This window comes from Eptesicus fuscus, chromosome 12, assembly GCF_027574615.1.
Source record: "Eptesicus fuscus isolate TK198812 chromosome 12, DD_ASM_mEF_20220401, whole genome shotgun sequence".
NCBI lineage: Eukaryota > Metazoa > Chordata > Mammalia > Chiroptera > Vespertilionidae > Eptesicus > Eptesicus fuscus.
Window position 1 is genome coordinate 31494339 of NC_072484.1, and position 19820 is coordinate 31514158.

General features: G+C 51.4%; 1 protein-coding gene and 1 long non-coding RNA gene across 4 annotated transcripts in view; one reads left to right on the plus strand and one right to left on the minus strand.

Annotated features, from left to right (window-relative positions):
* The first annotated feature begins 282 nt into the window (after positions 1–282).
* On the plus strand, positions 283–5974 carry TCF15 (transcription factor 15). 3 transcript variants are annotated; one of them, XM_008140986.3, is made up of 2 exons: positions 283–852; positions 5550–5974. In XM_008140986.3, exons 1-2 carry the CDS (start codon positions 334–336, stop codon positions 5622–5624), a joined length of 594 nt encoding a protein of 197 aa, XP_008139208.2. In that variant the 5' UTR covers positions 283–333; the 3' UTR covers positions 5625–5974. The 3 variants fall into 3 exon arrangements, 1 of the variants encoding a protein (XP_008139208.2); XR_008557821.1 differs by lacking the exon at positions 283–852 and adding an exon at positions 3614–3852 and having other exon boundaries at positions 5550–5629; XR_008557822.1 differs by lacking the exon at positions 283–852 and adding an exon at positions 4511–5098 and having other exon boundaries at positions 5550–5637.
* LOC114231359 (uncharacterized) overlaps positions 1305–19820 on the minus strand; it is a 36998-nt gene continuing 18482 nt past the window's right edge. Inside the window, exons 3-4 of the long non-coding RNA XR_008557823.1 lie at positions 8060–8144; positions 1305–2863 (exon numbers count right to left, since the gene is read on the minus strand). This is a non-coding gene — a long non-coding RNA (uncharacterized LOC114231359). The remainder of the gene's footprint in view (positions 2864–8059; positions 8145–19820) is intronic.

Here is a 19820-nt window from a genome sequence, read left to right on the forward strand (position 1 = left end):
TTTGCGCTCATGCCACCCGACCCATCCAGACTCCCGGCATTAGCCCGGCTCGCCCGCGGGGACTGGGAGCTTTCAGGGCGGGCCACCAGCTCCCGGGACGCTTTCAACCTGGGGAACGGGGGCGGCGGGCGAGTCGCCATTGGCCGGGGCACAGCGGGCGCGTCCTCATTGGCCAGGAAGGAGCCCACCCGCTCGGGCCGGGGCGGCCGCGTGGTTGGCCCCTCCCTCGGCTATAAGGCGGCGGCCGGCGGGGCCGTGGGAGCGCGCGGGAGCGCACGACGGGGCGCGGCCGAGGCTGGGACGCGGCGCTCGGAGGAACGCGGCCCGGTGCCCATGGCGTTCGCGCTGCTGCGCCCCGTCGGCGCGCACGTGCTGTACCCGGACGTGCGGCTGCTGAGCGAGGACGAGGAGAACCGCAGCGAGAGCGACGCCTCCGACCAGTCATTTGGCTGTTGCGAGGGCCTGGAGGCGGCGCGGCGCGGCCCGGGCCCCGGGGGCGGCCGGCGAGCGGGCGGCGGCGCGGGCCCGGTGGTGGTGGTGCGACAGCGGCAGGCAGCCAACGCGCGGGAGCGGGACCGCACGCAGAGCGTGAACACGGCCTTCACCGCGCTCCGCACGCTCATCCCCACCGAGCCGGTGGACCGCAAGTTGTCCAAGATCGAGACCTTGCGCCTGGCGTCCAGCTACATCGCGCACCTGGCCAACGTGCTGCTGCTGGGCGACGCGGCGGACGACGGGCAGCCGTGCTTCCGAGCGGCCGGCAGTGCCAAGAGCGCGGTGCCCGCCGGCTCCGACGGCGGCCGCCAGCCACGCTCCATCTGCACCTTCTGCCTCAGCAACCAGCGCAAGGGGGTGAGTGCCTGGCGCCCCGGTACTGCGGGCGGGAGGTCATGGGGGTCAGGGCTTCTGACGGAGCAAAAGCGGGCCGGAGACCCCAGTGAAGGAGTTCGTGGGGCGAGTGGTGCTCCAAGCCCAGGGTTTGGTTTGGGGCAGAACCACTTGCTTCATGTCTCCCAGTCAGAAGGGGTGCAGGGAGGCCCAGAGCACACGCAGGACTGAGGCCAGCGATCTTCAACCTTTTTCTCTCATGGCACACATACACTAATTACTAACATTCTGCGACACGCCAAAACATACATTTTTTGTTGATCTGACAAAAAAAAAGTATAATTTTGATTCATTCACACCAGACAGCTATTGTTGTGTTGGCTGTTATCATTTTTAAAAAATGTTTTTTTATTGACTTCAGAGAGGAGAGGAGAGGGAGGGAGAGAGATAGGAATATCAATAATGAGAGGGAATCATTGATCGGCTGCCTCCTGCAGACATTACACTGGGGATCAAACAACCTGGGTCTGTGCCCTGACCAGGGATCTAACCGTGACCTCCTGGTTCAACCACTGAGCCTTGCCAGCCAGGCCTGTTATCATTTTTTATTTGACAGTCTAAAAGGAAGGAGATCAGTGCCCCTGATTAATTAGTCAGGTATTGCATTAAAAATTCATCCAGGGAACTCCCCCCACCCCCCCAACCAAAGGTGTGCTAGGAAGAGGGCATGAGGAAATAATAACAAAAGCCATCATTTATTGAGCTCTTCCTATGTACCAGATGCTTTCCTGATCATCTTTTTTTTCTTTTTCTTTTTTTACCTTCACAAGAACTTCATCGGGCTGGTAGTGATCCTGCCTGTGAGGCTGTGAGGCAGGGATGCCAGCACTTTCGTGGCTGGGAAGCCAGAAGGCAGGTTCTGAGCTTGCCTGAGCTACCCTGACCTTGAAACAGTTGTCTCCTATCCAGAGACCTGCTCCAAGGCAGGTGACTGAGAAGGGGATGCATACCTGCAACCCAGAGCCCAAGGTACCCAGCTGATGAGCAGTAGGAGTGAAGACGGGGGTTTCCTAGGGGCCCCCAACCCCAAAAGGGATGCAGTGTTGGGCGAGGGCAAGAGCATGGCGGACACGGCTTGGCCGAGTGGGAATCAAGCCCCTCTGCTCTGTCCTGGGTGAGGATGAGAAGCAGGCTGGTGGTGATGAATGGGGCTGGGTAGCAGCAGAGGTTGCCAGGGGGCTCTCTTGGCTAAAAGCTAGTTCTCCTGGCCAAGCCCCAAGGAGCCTGCTTCATCCCCAGCCTTTCCCCTTTCTGACCTGGGCTATTCTCGCAGGAAGGACTCTGATCTGTGTGACAACTTTGGAGTCCAGCTGCTACCATGTGTATCTGGGGAAATGGAGGCTGAGAATGGCCCATAGCCCTTTCAAAAGTGAAAGCGCATGGAGTCAGGCTTCTGAGTTCCCCCGTCTTTGGTTCTCGTGGCTGCCCTACAGGGTCCTGGCCTCAGACCACCTCTTTGGCTCATCAGACCCCCGTTCTGGCCTCTCACCCCCATGGCTGCCTCGGTTTCGCTGAGGGTCCCTGCTGCTCTCAGCTGTGGGCCCCAGTCAGTGCTTCAGACTGAGTTGGGAAGTTGGAGTGGGCCTTCAGAAGCCAGCCTGGGGTGTGGAGGGCCCTCGGTGACACTCCCTGACTGCCTTTCACGCTGCCGTGTCCCGTCGTCCAGCAAACCTTACCACCCAGCAGCCGCCTTTTGCCAGCTCTGAGAACGTTCCCAAAGAAGCAGGTTGTGGATCCTCCCTCACCACAGTCAGGAACTCCCGGTGTGGTGTCAGGGCCAAGGGCAAGGAGATGAGGACGGGGATGCTGCGGCCTGGTGGTGGGGAGGGGGAGAGACTAAGGACTGTCAGAGCCCAGAGGTAGCCCACAACCGGTGGGCTGCGTTCCTGGTGGATGCCTGGGAATGAAGTCAAGCAGATGAGGGCGTACAGACAGGTGTTCTGGAAGCAGGGCACAGCAAGAGTTGGAGCCCGACCTGGAGAAGGAACAGAGAAGATGTTGAAGGTGGTGGAACAGAGAGGCGAGGCAGAGACTGGCCAGTGATGGTGGTCTCGATGAGCACTGATCTCTGTGCTAAGCACTCGCCATGGGTTATCACTGCTCGGCAGCCTGAGAAGGAGGTGCTCTGGTTATCCACACCTGCTTAGAGATGCTGTCACTGGTTCAGATACACAGCCCATGATGGAGCCAGGATTCGAACTCAGGCCTGGGTGATTGGGACGTGGAAGGAGTTAGTGTGGGAGGGCCTGTAACTGCAGGCCTGGGGGAGAAGGTGTGTCTATCATGTGCCCATCGTAGGTAGGTTGGTCTCAGGTCTGTCCCACAGGTCATGAACCCTGCCTGGGTCTGCCTGCTTGCTTGGGATCTGTTACAGGACCAAGAACCCAGCCAAATTTGGCTACAGAAGGCATGCTCTCAACTCCACAGGCTCCTCTGGGAATAGGTGAAAGGGGCCAGCTTGGCCCCTCGAAGACTTGATTGGAAGGAAACCGCCTGTCTCAGGGAACTCCTGGGGGCTCCTTTCTGAGCTTTGGGGGGCCAGAGAGCTCGAAGACTCCAGACCCTATCCCTTCACTGGCTGGTCTGGTGTTGAGGTCACCATGGAAACAGCTCCCTGGAGGCCTTCTGTGGTAGAAGTAACAATTGTGAGATAGAAAGGGAGTTCTAGTCTCTGCCCTGCTTCCCCTTCTATCACCCGGGGGGTGAGGGTGGGATAGGACTGTCTTATAAGGCCCTCCCCAGTTGATGCTCTCCGCTGTGGAGCAGAAGTGGCACCGAGGGCTTTAGGGTGAGGAGGTGCCATTACCAGATGATGCTGATAATACTTGTGAACACTGAACACTTACTGTGTTCCTGACACTGTGCTTAGGGCTTTCTCAGGGTTCATGTCGGCACAGTAACTCCACTTTACACATGGGGAACAGAGGCCCAGTGAGGTGAAGTCACTTGTCTGAAGTCCAACAGGTAATCCAAGGCATAGCAGAGATCGAAGCTCACATCTGTCTCCCTGGAACCCACTTCCTAACCACGGTGCTTCCCAGAGCCCTTGGCGCTGAGTTCCTAAGAGACGCAGAAGCTGGGACTCCGTCAGGGCCTCTTCAAGTGCTTTTGGCAGTTTACAAGCTTCTTCCACAGCTGCATGTGCAAGTAGAATAATTTTGTCCCCATTTCATAGATGAAGAAACTGAGGTTCAGTCGCAGCATTCTCATGGGACTGAGGTCTCTCAGTGACCACCAGACTCGGGGTGGAGGTGGCTCTTCCTGAGGACATAGACGAAAGGGTGGGAGGCCGGTTTTGTATCCCCCATCCTCAACACTAAACTCTCCTCCCCCTACCCCTTCCCCCCTTCTCAGACACTCCTGCCAGAGTTTGTCTGAGAAGCCCAAGCCCCAGGCTCTGCTGGGACTGTGGCCTCAGCCCTCAAAATAGCCCTGCCTGTGAATGAACACGCTGTCCCTGGGCCCAGAGAGCCTCAAGGGAGGCTTGGCTCACATCTGGATGGATCTGCCCCAACCTGGGCCCAAGGGTGGAGGGGAGCAGGGGGCAGAGCTCCCAGATGGTCAGCTCTTTCTCTGGATGGCTGAGAAAGATGCCTGTCCCATCACCTCCTAGTGAAGCACAGAGGGTGAGAATGCACAGTGGGATTTCAGACACCATCATGTCCTGGAAACAAGACAGACTGTTGGACAACATGCATTTCCAGCCCAGCTCTTTCACCAACTGGCTGGGTGCCTCTGGGCCAGTCACTCAACAGCTGGAGACCTTTCATGTCTGTGATCTCGCTGGCTTACAGTGAGGATGAAGCCCACGTGTCAGACCTCAGAATATTGGGTAGAAAATGCCCCTGTTGGGGGAAGGACCGGTGGTCTCAGGTGCTGCTACCATTAGCTCGACTTCCAGTGGTCACCACTGATTCAAGCAACATCAATTGGCACCTGCTACATGCCAGGTCCTGGGCTGGGACGGGGGTCAGAGAGTGAAGAACATTCCCCGAGCTCCCAGCCTGATGGAGACAAAGAGAAACCCAGTCATTCCCCTTCTGAGATATCCTGGTGAAATGTCCCCGGAAAGGCAGGAAGTGCTAGCCAATTGCAGGAACAGAGAAACCTTCCCAGGGAGACAGGAGCAGAGAGCATATTTCCTGGCAGAGGGAACACGCTGAATGAAGGCTGGGAGGAAGAATCCGTAGTCTCCTTCTGAGGTCAATGAGTAAGTCATTGGGCAGATAGCCAGGCACCGGGGATAACTACTGTGGGTTTTGTTTTGCCCTTTAATGTAAAATAGTTATGTATTGGATTCTTTTTAAAAAGCAACTGACCACATAGGGAAGAAATGAGGAAGGTAAAAATGCCTCTCTCCCATTCTGTCTCCCCACCATCAAATTCCTCTTCTCTGAGGAAATCTATTAGCAATTTCTTATGTGCCCTTCTCTCTCTCGACATCTCAGCACACAGGTTCCTGTGTGCTTTTGTCCTTAAATAATGTTATCTCGACATCATTCCATAGCAGTCCATAAAAAGTTTCTTCTGCCCTATGCTGCAGAGAACTTTATCGCGTGGCTGTGATGTATTTATTAAGTCCCGCATTACTGGACACGGAGGTTCCCGCGTTCATTGCGATCTGATCCGGCTTCCTAATACTTCTTTCTCCCCTCCTGTAGAGTGGCCGCCGTGACCTGGGAGGCAGCTGCTTGAAGGTGAGGGGGGTGGCCCCCCTTCGAGTGCCACGGAGATGAGCCTGGACCCCTGTAGCATTTGCTCCACGCAGGACCCTGGAGAAGGAAGCCAGAGGCCAGCCACTGGTAGAACAGGGGAGAAGACCCCAGGAGCCGATCCTACCCCTCGATTGTATAGGGACCAGAGGACAATGGCTTGGGCCCATGACCCTCTGGACAGGCCCCCTGGGACATCTCTACTCCACCGTGGAGAGCTGTGAAGACCCATCCAGCTGGCCCCAGCCCTGGCTGGTCAGAGACAAGGCAGAACTTTTGGAAAAACAAAGACTGTTGGTGACAGAGGGTGTGTACATGTCTGTGCATGAGTGAGTGAGTGTGTAAATGTGTGTGTGTGTGAGAGTGAGAGAGAATTGGTGGGTTTAAAATAAAAGGTATTTTTAAATAAAAGATGTTCCCAACTGAGGAAGGGAAGGGTCTGGGGACATCGGCGGTCAGAGGTGACCCCTCTCCTGGACCGTGGCAGAGGCACAGATGTCACCAGTGCTGCCCTGTGCCCCGGAGGGATGGGCTGGGAAAATGCAGGAAGACCCCAGAAGTCGAGATAACTAAACGTTCCTCGTAGTCTTCTTGAATACCTGTTAGGTGTCTGGTGTGGTTGGTTAAAGAAATCTTAATTTTATTCATTTTTGAATAAGGAATATATTCATTCACATGGTTCAAAATTCAAAAGGTACAAGAAGGTATGTAGTAAATACAAAGATTGTTGGTGCCAAAGGGTATCACCAGCAGACACCTATCCACCTACCACTTCTCTCTGCAAGCAGCCTCAGCCACCAGTTATGATACCCATTTCGTGTGAATAACCAAGCAAATACAGGAAAAAAAATACCTTTTTTCTTCCACTCTTTACACAAACGGTGCATGTTACACACGCTTTCCGCTCCTTGCTTTTTTGTTTCGTTTCCATCTAACTTGGCTGTCATCTCAAATCAGATCACGGAGGTAAAGGGCCCCCTTACTCCTTTAGTGACTGCTCATTCCACTTTATGAATGTACGATGCAGGCATGCCTCGGAGACACTGCACATTCGGTTCCAGACCACCACCGTAAAGCAGGTATCGCGATAAAGTGAGTCATAATCTTTTTGCTGGTGGAAGGTTTTTGCCTTAAAAAAACGTCTGTGAAGCGCTATAAAATGAGGTGTGATACAGCGAGGTATGCCTGTACTTGAACCCATCTCCTATTCCTGTCTTGACAAGCGGCTGTGTAGGCACAGTTTTCCACATGTACTAGAAGGGGGTATTCTTACCCTGTTTTAATGGAGATTGTTTGGAAGAATGATGGCGCCTAAAGGTGCGTGGCTGGCGCGTGGCAGGGCGACAGTGTGAGATCTGCCCACCTTTAAAGCCTCAAGTGAGCTCCCTCCCCTGCTGGAGACGCCCCAGGACCCCAGTTCTCCCAGCAGCCCCGGGAGGTGGAGGCTGGTGTATCCCCGTTTCACAGGTCCGGCTGAGACCGTGATGGGGACGGCTGGCCAGTGGAGCCGGGAGTTCTTGGCTCTCCAGCTGAGGCTCTGTCCCTGTGCGGCCGGGATCAGAGCCGCTCAGGGGGCGGGAGAGGGGAAGAGGGAAGAGGAGCTGGGAGAGGCTGCAGAGCCAGGCAGCGCCCTCTCCTAAAGGCATGCTCATGTGCTTGTTGTTTAAACTATTTAGCGAACACTTTCATTGTTTACCGACTGAAGTCTGGCCCCAAAGTCTACGCTCAGATCCTCTCTGCCACCTCCTACTTGCCCTCTCTGCCTGAGCCTGAAGTGAGCTGCCCTTTTTGCAGATCAGCAAACACTACCCAGCACCCTCACTGTGCCAGACACCACAGGACACCTGCCTCACAGACAAACCGAGAGCCCAGGAGATCAAAGGGGTGTCTGGAGTTGCCAGTCCAGGTTGGAGTAGGCCATGAAACCACTCCCTGTAGCCCCGTTGGTATAAGAAGTAGAGGAAGGAGGACCCCAAGGGGCCTGAGTCCTGCCCAGGACAGCTTTCCAAGTGCCCTCTACCTTGCTTCCCCAGTGTTCCAGGGACACTAATGTTCCTATCCAGTTGCGCTTCCCCCTGCGGGAGCTAATTAGGAAAGCACATTGCACTCCCTTGCGCATACCCGGGTCCAGGTCCAGGCAGCCCCTGGCAAAGCCACAGGAAAAGGACTGTGACCTCGTCAATGGCAGGAAACCTGGGAGTGGGGGGCAGAGCAGGCACTTGGGTGCTCTGGGCTGGAGGCCCACTGTTGCCACCAGATTTGCTGGGTGACCTCAGAAAAGTTGCTTGACCCCTCTGGGACTCCTTGGCCTGATCTCTAACCAGCAAAAAAAAAAAAAAACCAGATGGGACAAAACGATAAGTATTTGTTTTGCCTTGTCAAATAGTTTTCATAGACCATTTATACTCTGGGCAAATAATTCCAATTGTATCTAATAATATGCAGTGAGAAGTACTTACCTCCCTCAGGCTCCTTCCCAAAGGCAACTACTGCTGGCAGTTTCCTGGGTGTCCTTCCGGAAAGGCTCTAGACTGATGACTGCTTCTGAAAGAGTATTGGTGGGTTTTCATTGTAAAAAATAAAATAAAATGCTACAAGACCCTAGAGCTCTCACCCATCCCAAAGGTAAGCAGTTAACACGAATCCTGCAGAGTTCTTGTGAAACATACACAATCATTCACAGCATACTCCGTTAAAACTTTCTGTCCAAGTGTATCATGCAGGCGGGAACGTGCACATGCCATTAAAATGTACAGCACAACGAGTTTTCACGCGCTGAGACACCTGTATACCCAGCATGCCCATCAAGGAATGCTGTTCACAGCATCCCAGGAGCCCCTCTTGCACTCCTTTGCTCAGACTGGGTTCTTTCAATTGTACTTCCTTTGAAGTAGATAATACATTTGCAGAGTTCACAGTTCAGAAGACACAATAGAGAATAAACTTCCCTCCCACCCACTCAGTTCCAACTCTCAGAGGCAATTACTTAACCAGGGTCTTGGGGATTCCCGGCCAGACAGTCTTTACAGATACAGGCAAGTCACAAAAGTTTTTTCACACAAGTCGTAACATTTTACACACTGTTCTACTTTTTTTTTTTTCCTTAACAATACATCTTGGAGACTCTTCAGTGTTAAAAGAGCTGCTTCACACTTTTTCCAGGCTGCGTAGTGTTCCGTTCTGCACATTTTGCAGCTTGCTATCTTCCTTGAGTTCCCGGGTAATAGACAGTTAATGTCTACGAGGCTTTGTGAGCAGCAAGGCCAGCCCAACACATGTGACTTGAGAGAGGACAGCTGCGGACCAGGACCTCTGGAGGCCATTTGGCTAACACCCCTGCCCCCAACACACACTTTTTGCCATCAGGGAGCTGCTCCAGGCTCCCTAAGTGAGGGTATCTTAGAGCCAGAGGAGTAAAGGCGCTCAGGGAAAAGAAACTCATGGTGGAGGGAGTGGATGACCAGCTTCAGCCAAGTCACCTGGGACCCTGAAGAGGAGGCTGAAAATTCCAGGTCACATCTTCCACCCCCATGAGGGGCATTAGCATGAGCAAGAATGATCTAGAGTTCATCATTTTCCTATGAGGAGACTTAGCCAATACAGAGGAAGCAACCTGCTGGGCCTCCGGGAACTCGGGTCTCCCTCCTCTAAGGGAGGACACAGGGCTCCCTTCCCTAAGCCCACAATTGCAAGTAGGAAGGCCTCACCCATCGCCCATGGCAATGGGGAAACCAAAGCCCAGAGAAGGACAGCAATAAGCCATGGTCACACAGCATTTGGAGCTGAGCAGAGCTAAGAATGCAGGGCCCCTTCCTCCAGACCAGGGCTTCTCCACCTCATTTAATTCCCCTCATTGGCCCAAGCCACTTCCATTTTATTAGGCTCCTATTAGATTACACACACACACACACACACACACACACACACGCAAAACAGAATTCTGAAAACTGGCATATTTGGCAAGTTAATTCTTAAACACCCATACACAGTCACAAGTAGAATGCATTACCATGAGAACATTAAGTAGAGGATTTACAAACATATTAGGACATCCATGTAAAGTTGAACGTCTTTATTCAATCCAGTCTGCGGGTTTTCCTTCATGTGGACATGACATCAAAAATCTAGACCTCGACAGAAAAATGCAACACCTGACCTGGACTAGATCCTGTACGGCAGCGGGAGAATGCTATGGAGAACATTATTGGGTAGTTGACAAAACTGAGATAAGCACAATAGATAAAAGTTTGTGTCAGTGTTACACTTTCTGAATTTGTTAATAGTATGACTATGTAAGAGGGTCTCCTTGTGCTTAAGAAATACACCCTGAAGCATTATGATGGGGTAGAGGAACGTGACGGAGGTGACATACTCTCAAACGGTTCAGAAAAAAATGTGTGTGAGTAAGAGAAGGATAAAGCACATATGACCCACTGTTAAAATTTGTTGAACCAGGTAAAGAGTACATGGGAGTTCTCTGTGTTACTTCTGTCACTTCTCTGTGTGTTTGTAAATGGTTGCAGAATGAAAAGTTGAGGTCGAGATTTTGGCCCGCTCGGATGTGAGGCCTGCCAGCCGGTGTCCTGCCCCCTCCGACTCTTCCTCGCCTCAGCTGCTCCAACAGAGGGTGGAAAATACCCACCGTGGACCCAGGCACCCCTGCCCATGACTCTCAGGCCCCTGTGCCCTTTGGGAGGCTAAGGTGTTCCCAGCCCCCAAGCCTCCTGCCACCATGATTTATGTCCCTGTGAGCCTCAGCAGCTGTGAGCCCCGGTCCCACCAGGCGGCCTGCTGGGGGGTGGGGGGGCAACTTTTGCTTCTCAGCGTGTCTAATTCAGACCAGACTTACAGGCCCCATGGGCCTGGGATCAGGCTCCCAGGGGGCCAGGGTCAGAGGGCAGGCCAGCAGGGCTTGGAAACCCAGGAGGCGCTGAGGGTGAACTGGATGCAAGGCAGGAGACCTGGCTTGGTCTAGCTTGGCCTCTGCTCCTGTGTGACCTGGGGTGGGTATCTGCCCATCTCTGAGCCTTGGGTTTCCTCATCTCGGTACAGCCTGCACATGGTGGACCAGAAGGACTTTGTAAACTGGGACAGACTGGCCTTGTAGGAGGGAAGGCTGGTAAAATCTAGGAGTTGATTTTTTTTTTTTTCCTGAATACCCAGATCCTCAAAAGTTGGAAAAATGCCTAACTTTTTTTGAGGGCCTACTATGTGTCAGTCCTTGGTCTTCCCACTTTACTAAGTTAACTAATACAGGCTATTCAACAAGTTTGTACTATCATTGCCCTATTTTAGAGATGAGGAAACTGAGGCCCAGGGAGGTTAAAGAACATGCCGAGGGTCACTTGGTGTCTAATAAGCAAATGGATTTGAACCAGGTATTCTGGCTGCAGAGCCCCACTGGGCTCTCAACCACAGCCCCACATGTCTTCATCTAGTCCTATAAGGGCCCGGCCAAACTTGGGCTTCCAGAACAAGACAGGAAAGGGCATCCCCAGCTTGGCTCTTTACCCTGACCCCTCGCCCAGAGGAGCCCAGGACCCAGCTGCACCAAGGGCATCAGAGTCTGGGATGGGCCCGGAAGCTGCGCCTCCCACGGGCTCCCCAGTATTGCGGACACGCCTAGGACTGGAGAGGCTCAAACACAGGCTTAGAGAGTCTAAATGGAAGGGCCTCGGAAGCTTATCTCCTCAGAGCCCTTTAGTCACCAGTGGGGACACTGAGGCCCAGAGCAGGGGAGGCGGTATCCCCAACATCACACAGAGTCAGAGATGAGCCAGAACCAGATTCCATGTGTCCCAGTCACTGCCCGGTGACACATCACAGAGCAGCGATGAGTATGAGAGTAAGTGACATTGATGGAGTATGAGAGTAAGTGACATTGATGTGACCCACTAGTCAGAGACATCGCTCTAAGTGACATACACAATGGCCTCAATCTTGCAACAGGATCCTCATTTCACAGCCTCGAAAAGCAAGCCCAAGCTAGGCAATGGTGTAGCTGTGATTCGAACCAGGGGGGTCCAGTTCCAGATGCCATCACCTTAGCCACAGCAGGAAGGCACAGGATAGAGTATGACTTCACAGAGCAACTTCAGGCGGTGGGTCAGCCTGTCAGTCAGTTGGTCAGTCAACAAACACACACTGACCTGCTCGTGAACCATGCCAGGCTCTAAGGATGATCAGAGAATAAGACAGATGTGGTACTTGCCCTGCGCAGGCCACACTCTATCAGAAAATCAAGGTTTGAGCAGAAATAAAAATGTGATGGGTGCCCGGATACACCAAGGTTGCAGATTCCCCGTTTAGGGCACATATAAGAAACAGCCAATGAATGCATAAATAAGTGAAAGAACAAATCTCTCTCTCTCTCTCTCTCTCTCTCTCTCTCTCTCTCTCTCTCTCTCTCTCCCTCTCTCTCTCTCATCAATTAAAAAAAAAATTTAAAGACAAAAATAAATGTGATGGGTGCTTCCAATGCTCATGGGCATGTGTGACCAGGAACGAGGAAGCGGAGAAATTATGCTTCGGAGGCAAGAGAAGGGAGGCTTTGCCGAGTGTAAAAGGTCCTGCAAAGTTGTCCAGCCCACCCCTGCATCAGATGGCTGATGGGACGCCTGCGGGTCCCTGGGTCTCCCCTGAATATAACCTGATAATCCCTGGCATCTATCTATCCTCTGAGCAGCTCCGTGAAGCAGTCAAAGCAAGGCAAGCTTTGGAGAGTAGCAACAACCTAGCCTGACTGAGCACCACCCCTGTGCCAGGCACTGTTCGAGCCCTGTCACTCAGCTACCCCGCCCCAACCCAGTGAAACATGGCTCCCCAAGGTCCCACCGCCACTGCCTGACAGGCCTGGATGTGGACCAGGTAGGCAGGTTCCAGAGTCCCCAGCCTCACCTCCCTCCTCTACTGCCCCGCTGCTCCAGGACCAGGTTCCAAGGCAGGATGCAACTCTCCCAGATCACAGAGCCAGGCCAGAGCCCCTGCCCACCACACCCTCTGGCTGCCATCATGCTGCAGCATCCCCAGTGCCTCCCACAGTGCCAGCACATAGTGGGTGCTTCGCAGATACCTGCCAAAGGGCCCAGAGGCATCGTGCTGTCTCATCCTGCACACCACCCTGCAGAGTCGATTTTACCCATGTCACAGATGGGGATCAGAAAGGAGCAGTGGCCGGCTTGAGGTCACACAGCGAGGAGTGCAGTTAAACCTCGAACCCAGCTCTGCGGTTCCTCTGTCTGCAGAAAAACCCACGCCGCCTGCAAGCTCAGAAGACACTGGCAACGGGCCTTTAACCATAGAGGAGAGAGGGATGGGCCCAGAGCTCAGGGAGGAAAATAGGCGCTGACCAGCTGGGAACTCCGTGGGAATGTCTCTCACCCCCCAACCCCATCCCACCCCAATGGGTCCCCCAGGCAGCAGCCAGGGCAGGGCGAGGAAGGGGTCAGGGAGGCAGGCCATGGATTCCCAAGGAGGACATCCCCTCCTGCCCCTGTGGGATGGCTAAGGAGCCACCCAGGAGCTGGGCCTGTCTTGCTCTCGCTACCCTCACTCGTCTCCTGGAGGCAGCCTCCCCTCCACCCCTCGCCCACCCTCCCCCGCCTCTCCTCCCCTCTCAGCCCAGACCCACCACCTCCTCCGCCCCCGGCTCTCAGAAAGCCCTGGAAAGGCTGCTTTCTTTGAGACAGGAAGGTGTCCTCAAGTCTCAGGAAGGAAAAACAGTCAAGCTGAACCCACCAAGACCGTCTCCAAGGGGCCGGGGCTGGCGCCTGGCCAGGACTGACATCACCTGGGAACTGCCGAAGCCGCAGCTGCAACACGCCTCCTGGGGGGACGCGCTTTTGCTATTTAAAATAATAATAATATAAAAAAAAAAACATTTCCAGTCTGGTGTTTTTAAATGTGCTTTTTATAGTGGGCCCTGGAGTGTGGGCGTGTTGATGTCCCCCCTCTTCTTTCTCCTCACGTCCTGACTTTCACACCACACAGCGTAGCCTTTCACCAGTTCCAGCGAACTCCCGGGAGTTCGGGGTGGAACCTCCTGCCAGTCTCTGACCCACCCCCTCAGATGATCTCTTATCTATCTAGATATATTTAATTTTAATTTATAGAAAAATATCAAAAATATTTGCTCACCATAACAAATTCAAAAGGTACCTAAGAGCATCAGGCGAAAGGAAGTCTCTCCCCACCTCTCAGGCGCCTCGTCTCCATCCCCTGAGGCAACCCTTCTTTTACCCAGGGCTTACCATGTGCCAGGCACTCCTCTAAGCAATTATCTAATAGTACCTCGTTTAACCTTCACAAAAACCATTCTGAGGTAGGGTTTCCATTGGCGATTGTCTTGTGAAGATTGCTGAAGATTTTCTATGTATATAGAAGCAAATCTGGATCTATGATCTTACCCTCTCTCTCTTTAAAAACACAAATAGATGCTTTTTATATACCCTGGTCTGCACTTTGCTTCTTGTTTTTTCTTTGTTAATCCTCACCCGAGGATACTTTTTTCATTGATTTTTGGAGAGCGTGAAAGGGAGGAAAAGAGGGGGAGAGAGAAACATTGATGTAAGAGAGATACAACAATTGGTTGCCTCCCACACACACCCCAACAAGCACCAAGGATTGAACCTGCAACCCAGGTATGTGCCCTTAACCAGGAATCGAACCTAAGACCCTTTGGTGCGAGGACTGGTGCTCTAACCACTGAGCTACCGGCCAGGACTGCTTCATTTAAAAAAATATAATGAAATGATTCCACGTTGGTGCATACAGAGGTTCCCCATTCACCTTCATAGCTGCATATTATTCCCTTATAAGGGAGGATGTACCATAACATAATTAAGGTGTCCACTATTGGTGGACATGAAGGATGCTTCCAATAATTGTTTTATTTTTTATTGAATTTATTAGGGTGACATTGGTTAATAAAATTATATTAAATTGTTTCAGGTTTACAATTCTGTAATACATTATTTATATATTGGATTGTGTGTTTACCACCCTAAGTCAAGTCTCCTTTTTCCCCCTTTTACTCTTTTCTTCCTCCTCCAACCCCATTTCCCTCTGATAATCACCATACTGTTGTTGTCTGTGGCCAATATTTTCTCTTAGGAATAATGCAGCAATGAATAGCCAGAGTGATTTTCTAAAAGCATGGACCTCATCAGTCCAATATTTAAAAACTCTCCATCCTTCTCCTTTGTATGCAGAGGGGCATCTGAAATGCAGGAGTATCAAGAACCCCTCCAAGACTCTGATGAAAGCTCCCCAAGTGAACCTGCTCCCCACAAGAAGCTCATGGACAACTGGCCTTCATGTGAGGTTCAGGGACTCCTGGAAACCCCACTCATGGAGGCAATAATGCCTGTACACCTCTCCCAGCTGTAAGGTGTGGCCATGGCTTTGAACTGGGCAGTTTGGACTGACAGCTCTTCTGCTTCAGCGTTACAGGGCCTTGGGAAAATGGCTTAATCGCACCAGAGCTGTTTTCTCATCTCTAAAATGGGGTTAATTAAGGCAGCTTCCTCCTAGGATTGTGAAAAAATAGACTGGATTCAGACTCTGACGTGTTTAGCCTGGCACACAGATTGGCTGGCGGTGATTCTGACTGTGGTGGTGACCATGGTGGTAGTGGCAGTGGCGGTGGGATTGTTCTTATAAGGTAAGTTCCAAACTCATTCATTTACTCAACAAATACTTATGGAGAACACACGGTAGACAGGGACTTGGGAAGGACTACTTCACTCAGGGAAGGACTACTCAGAGGTGCAGGTGGGAAGCCCCGGTGACCAAGGTGAGGGCTGGCTGGGGGGGAGGCACAGAGGCTGGTTGGAGGCCACTCGGTCATCCATGTAAAAATGATGACCTCAACTAGGGAACAGGCATGAAGGCAGGCAAAAGAGGGCAGCAGCCAGCAGAGATACACAGGAAGCAGAGGTGAAATCAATACCTCCATTAAGAGACTGATGGAGTGTGGGAGAGAGGGAAGAGCTGAGTAGAAAGGGTCAGTTCATGCCCCTTCCCTGCCCAATCCTGCAAGGGCTTCCCATCCCTCTTACAATGAAATCCAAGGTTCTCTCCTGGGGTGCCGATCTCTGCTGCCCCTATCGCCTCATCTCCCTCCCACTCCCCTTGCTCTCTGAGCTCCAGGCGCACCAGCCTCCTTGCTGTTCCTGGGACACACCAGGCCCATTGACATCTGCCTAGAATGCTCTCCCCTCACCTGTCCTCAAGGCTTGCTAATTCCCTTCATTCAAATCTCTGCTCAAATACCACCTTCTCAAGGAGGCCTGCCCTGACCACCCAAGCTAAAACAACACTCCTCCACCAACCTTTCGTTTTGTGTGTGGTAACATATACGTAACATAAAATTCTCAATTTTAACCATTTTTAAGTGTACAATTCTATGGCATTAAGTACATCCACCATGTTGTGCAACCATTTTCATCATCCCAAACAGCTTTCCACCAATCTTTATCCCCTTGTCTTAGTTTTTCTTCATAAGTCATTACCACCTGACTCTATGATACTTATTTATCTAGTTATCTTGTTTACTGCCTGTCTCCTTCAACTAGATTGGAAACTACAGGAGGACTAGGACTTTGCCTGTGTTGTCCACTGCTATCTCACCGGCCCTTCACGAGTGCCAGGCACATAGTAGGTGCTTCATAAATGATTGGGGATAACTTAACCGAAGAAAGAAGAAGGATGCAGGCAAAGGAATAGACTGATTTTCTGGACAATTCAGGCACATCCCTCCCTGCCAGTCCCTTTCCCACCACTTCTCTATCCTTCCCCTTCTCCCCAGCCACACTGACTGTGCCAGCCCTTGCAGGTCCCACTGCCAAGCCTTTGCCCGAGCTGCTCCCCTCACTGGAATTATTGTTTCTTCTTCATGCACCAAAATCCTCTTCAGTTTTCAATACCCTACTCAAGTCCTACCCCTGTCAGAAAGGATTTCCAGCCAATTCCTCATCACCCCAACTGCTCTCCTTTTCCAATGTTCCATGTGTTTCTGCCTGGAACTGGCCAGTTCTCTTTTGGTTGTAAATGACAGAAATCCAGCTCAAAGTGGCTAATGGAGAAAAAAAGAAAAAGATAAGTTATAGGTTTCCAGAACTGACTTCAGGACACTGGTTTTATGGCTGAATGCAGATGATCTTGGCATATCAACAGAACTGTATCAATGTCAGCTTCATTCTCAGACGGCCTCCCCTCTGTTAGAGACAAAGATGGCTGCCAGCAACTCTGGATCACAACTGTCCTTTTAGAAACTCCTTTGGAGTGGGCCATCTTCCTAGCAGTTCCAGCAAAAGTCCGGGGGAAGGTCCCCATGGGCCTGACTTGGGCCATATGTCCAACTTTATGCCAATCCCTATGGTCAGAGGAATGAAGCATTCTGATTGGCCAGGCCTGGTCATGTGCCCACCTTTGCCGTAGATGTGGGATTTGCCTGGCCTGAGCTACAACAAGCAAGAGTGGGGGAGGAATGGTTTCCCAAAAGAAAATGGGGAAATGGACACTCTGCAGGCAAAAGCCCGAGATGTCATTAGCAATGCCTTTGTTGGAGCACTTGCCACACTGCCTCCAGGAACTTGAATTATTTGTGTAGGATGTGCCTTTCCCCTGAATCCCTGAGTCCCCTTAGGGCAAGGTCCAGCACCCAGTGCAGGATCTAGCACATGCTCAATGTTTGATGAACCCCAACGTGCTTCTCCCCTCTCCGCCAGGGCCCAGGCCCTTTCTGCCCTCTGGCTGTGACTTGGCCAGCTTTGGAGGACCCAGTGTCGTGGCAAGGCCAATGAGAGTGCACACGATCTCTGGCCCTTGCCCAACCCCTCTGGCACACGCTGTCCCCACCACAGAGGGACCAGGCAGTCCAGTTCTCAGTCGGTATCGTTAGTGTGCCCTTGAGAAAGTCCCTTCCCCTCAGTAAGCCTCAGCGGTCCCTTCTGTTAAGTAGGGGCTGGGAGCCGAAACCGGTTTGGCTCAGTGGATAGAGCGTCGGCCTGCGGACTGAAAGGTCCCAGGTTCGATTCCGGTCAAGGGCATGTACCTTGGTTGCGGGCACATCCCCAGTGGGGGGTGTGCAGGAGGCAGCTGATCGATGTTTCTAACTCTCTATCCCTCTCTCTTCCTCTCTGTAAAAAATCAATAAAATATATTTAAAAAAAAAAAAAAAAAAGTAGGGGCTGGGAGAAGCATTGGACCTGAGAGGCATTTCATCCATTCCAGCCCATCACACTCCTCTTTATTATTTTTTTCATGTCTGGGTACCACCTGTGCTGCCAGTTACATAACATGTTCTTCTTTAAACGGACCTTCTTTTAAAAACATAAAAATATTCATTTCAAAAGGGAACTTTAGATCCCTCCATAAATGGAAAACCAGTATCCCGCGCCATAAATAGAAGGTAACCATAAAAATAAGTACAATGAAAACAAAACAATGTCATTAAATTCTTGCCAAATCCGGCTGCCTGCAGAAGGCTCCGAGGTGGAGGCTGGCTCCCTGCTAAAAAGGGAAGTAAGTGTTAAGAGAGGTGTTAAAAACACACCAGCATTCAAGGGAGACTTTCTCCTTCAGAACAAGTTGAAGGAGAAATGGAAAGGGAGGAAGGTTCTCGCTCCGGGCTTTGCTCCTCTTCAGTTAGGTGGGGCTCCACCCAGCAGCAGCTCCGGCAGAGCCTATGGCACCAGCCCTCTCAGGAAACAGTGAACCGTGCTATCTCTTCCTACGGAGGGGCTGTGCCTCCCCTGCCTGCAGGCCAGGTGGGAGGTCAGAGCCCCAGCCAGGATGAAGCCCAAGTCTGGGGCTCTGATTCAAGTTTCAGGATAAATGAGAGACGGATAGACAAATCCCTACCAGCTCAGCCCTCACTACCCTCACCAAGCATAGCCTTGGGCAATAACAATACAGTATATTTGTTTCATTTGCATAAATTTGCTTGAAGAAACTCTGGAAAGATCAGAAACTAATAAAAGTGGTGGGAACCAGGAGTGAGAATGAGACTTTATCTTTATTTACATATATATATTTTTAATATATTTTATTTTATTTTATTTTATTTTAATATATTTTATTGATTTTTTCACAGAGAGGAAGAGAGAGGGATAGAGAGTCAGAAACATCGATGAGAGAGAAACATCGATCAGCTGCCTCCTGCACACCCCCTACTGGGGATGTGCCCGCAACCAAGGCACATGCCCTTGACCAGAATCGAACCTGGGACCCCTCAGTCCGCAGGCCGACGCTCTATCCACTGAGCCAAACCAGTTTCGGCTTTATTTGTATATTTTAAACCAGATGAATATATATAGTTTAAAGATACTCCATTTTTAAATAATAAAGATAAATATTTATTAGTCTGTTGTGTAAGCAGACTTGATGTTAGGCACTGTGAGTTCATTCATTCATTCATTCATTCCTTTCATTTATTTACTCTCCTATAAACTAATCGATTCAATGAGCAACAGCGCAAACCACTGAGGCTTTATTTGTTCATTGTTCATTTATTCAGTCCACTAATGCTTATCAGGACTCTGTGACTTGGTTCACTTTGTGGGGATACATTGGTGGTAACTCCTGTTCTCAAGGAACTCACAGTCTAAAGGGGGAAGCACGTGGCCTGACAGACAAGTGAGCCCCACAACTTGTGCTGTAGAATCTTGTACATTCTTCTGGGTTGTGGGGGGGTGCGGTGAGGGAAAGTCAGGAGTAGCAAGGGTGAGGCTGGAAAGTTCATGGGGCCACATCAGGAAGCCTGGTCACCAGGGAGAGGAGTTCAGGCATTATGCAGCGGGAAATGGGAGGAGGGGGTTCTTTGATGCTGAGATAAATCCCACCTCATACCTGCCTGCCCCCACAAAATGCCTCTCCAGTCCAACATTCTCTTCATTTCCAGGGCCATCTTTAAATGTGTATATATATATATATATATATATATATATATATATACATACACACACACACACACACACACACACACACACATACATATACACTATTATTATTATTATTTTAGAGAGAAAAGGAGAGGGAGAGAGAGAGAGAAACATCAATGGGCTGCCTCTTGCATGCCCCCCACCAGGGATAGAGCCTACAACCCAGGCACGTGCCCCAACCAAGAAGTGAACCGTGATCTCTCGGTGCATGGGACAACTCTCAACCACTCAACTACACGGGCCAGGGCATCTGGGCCATCGTTCATGTCTGCTGTCA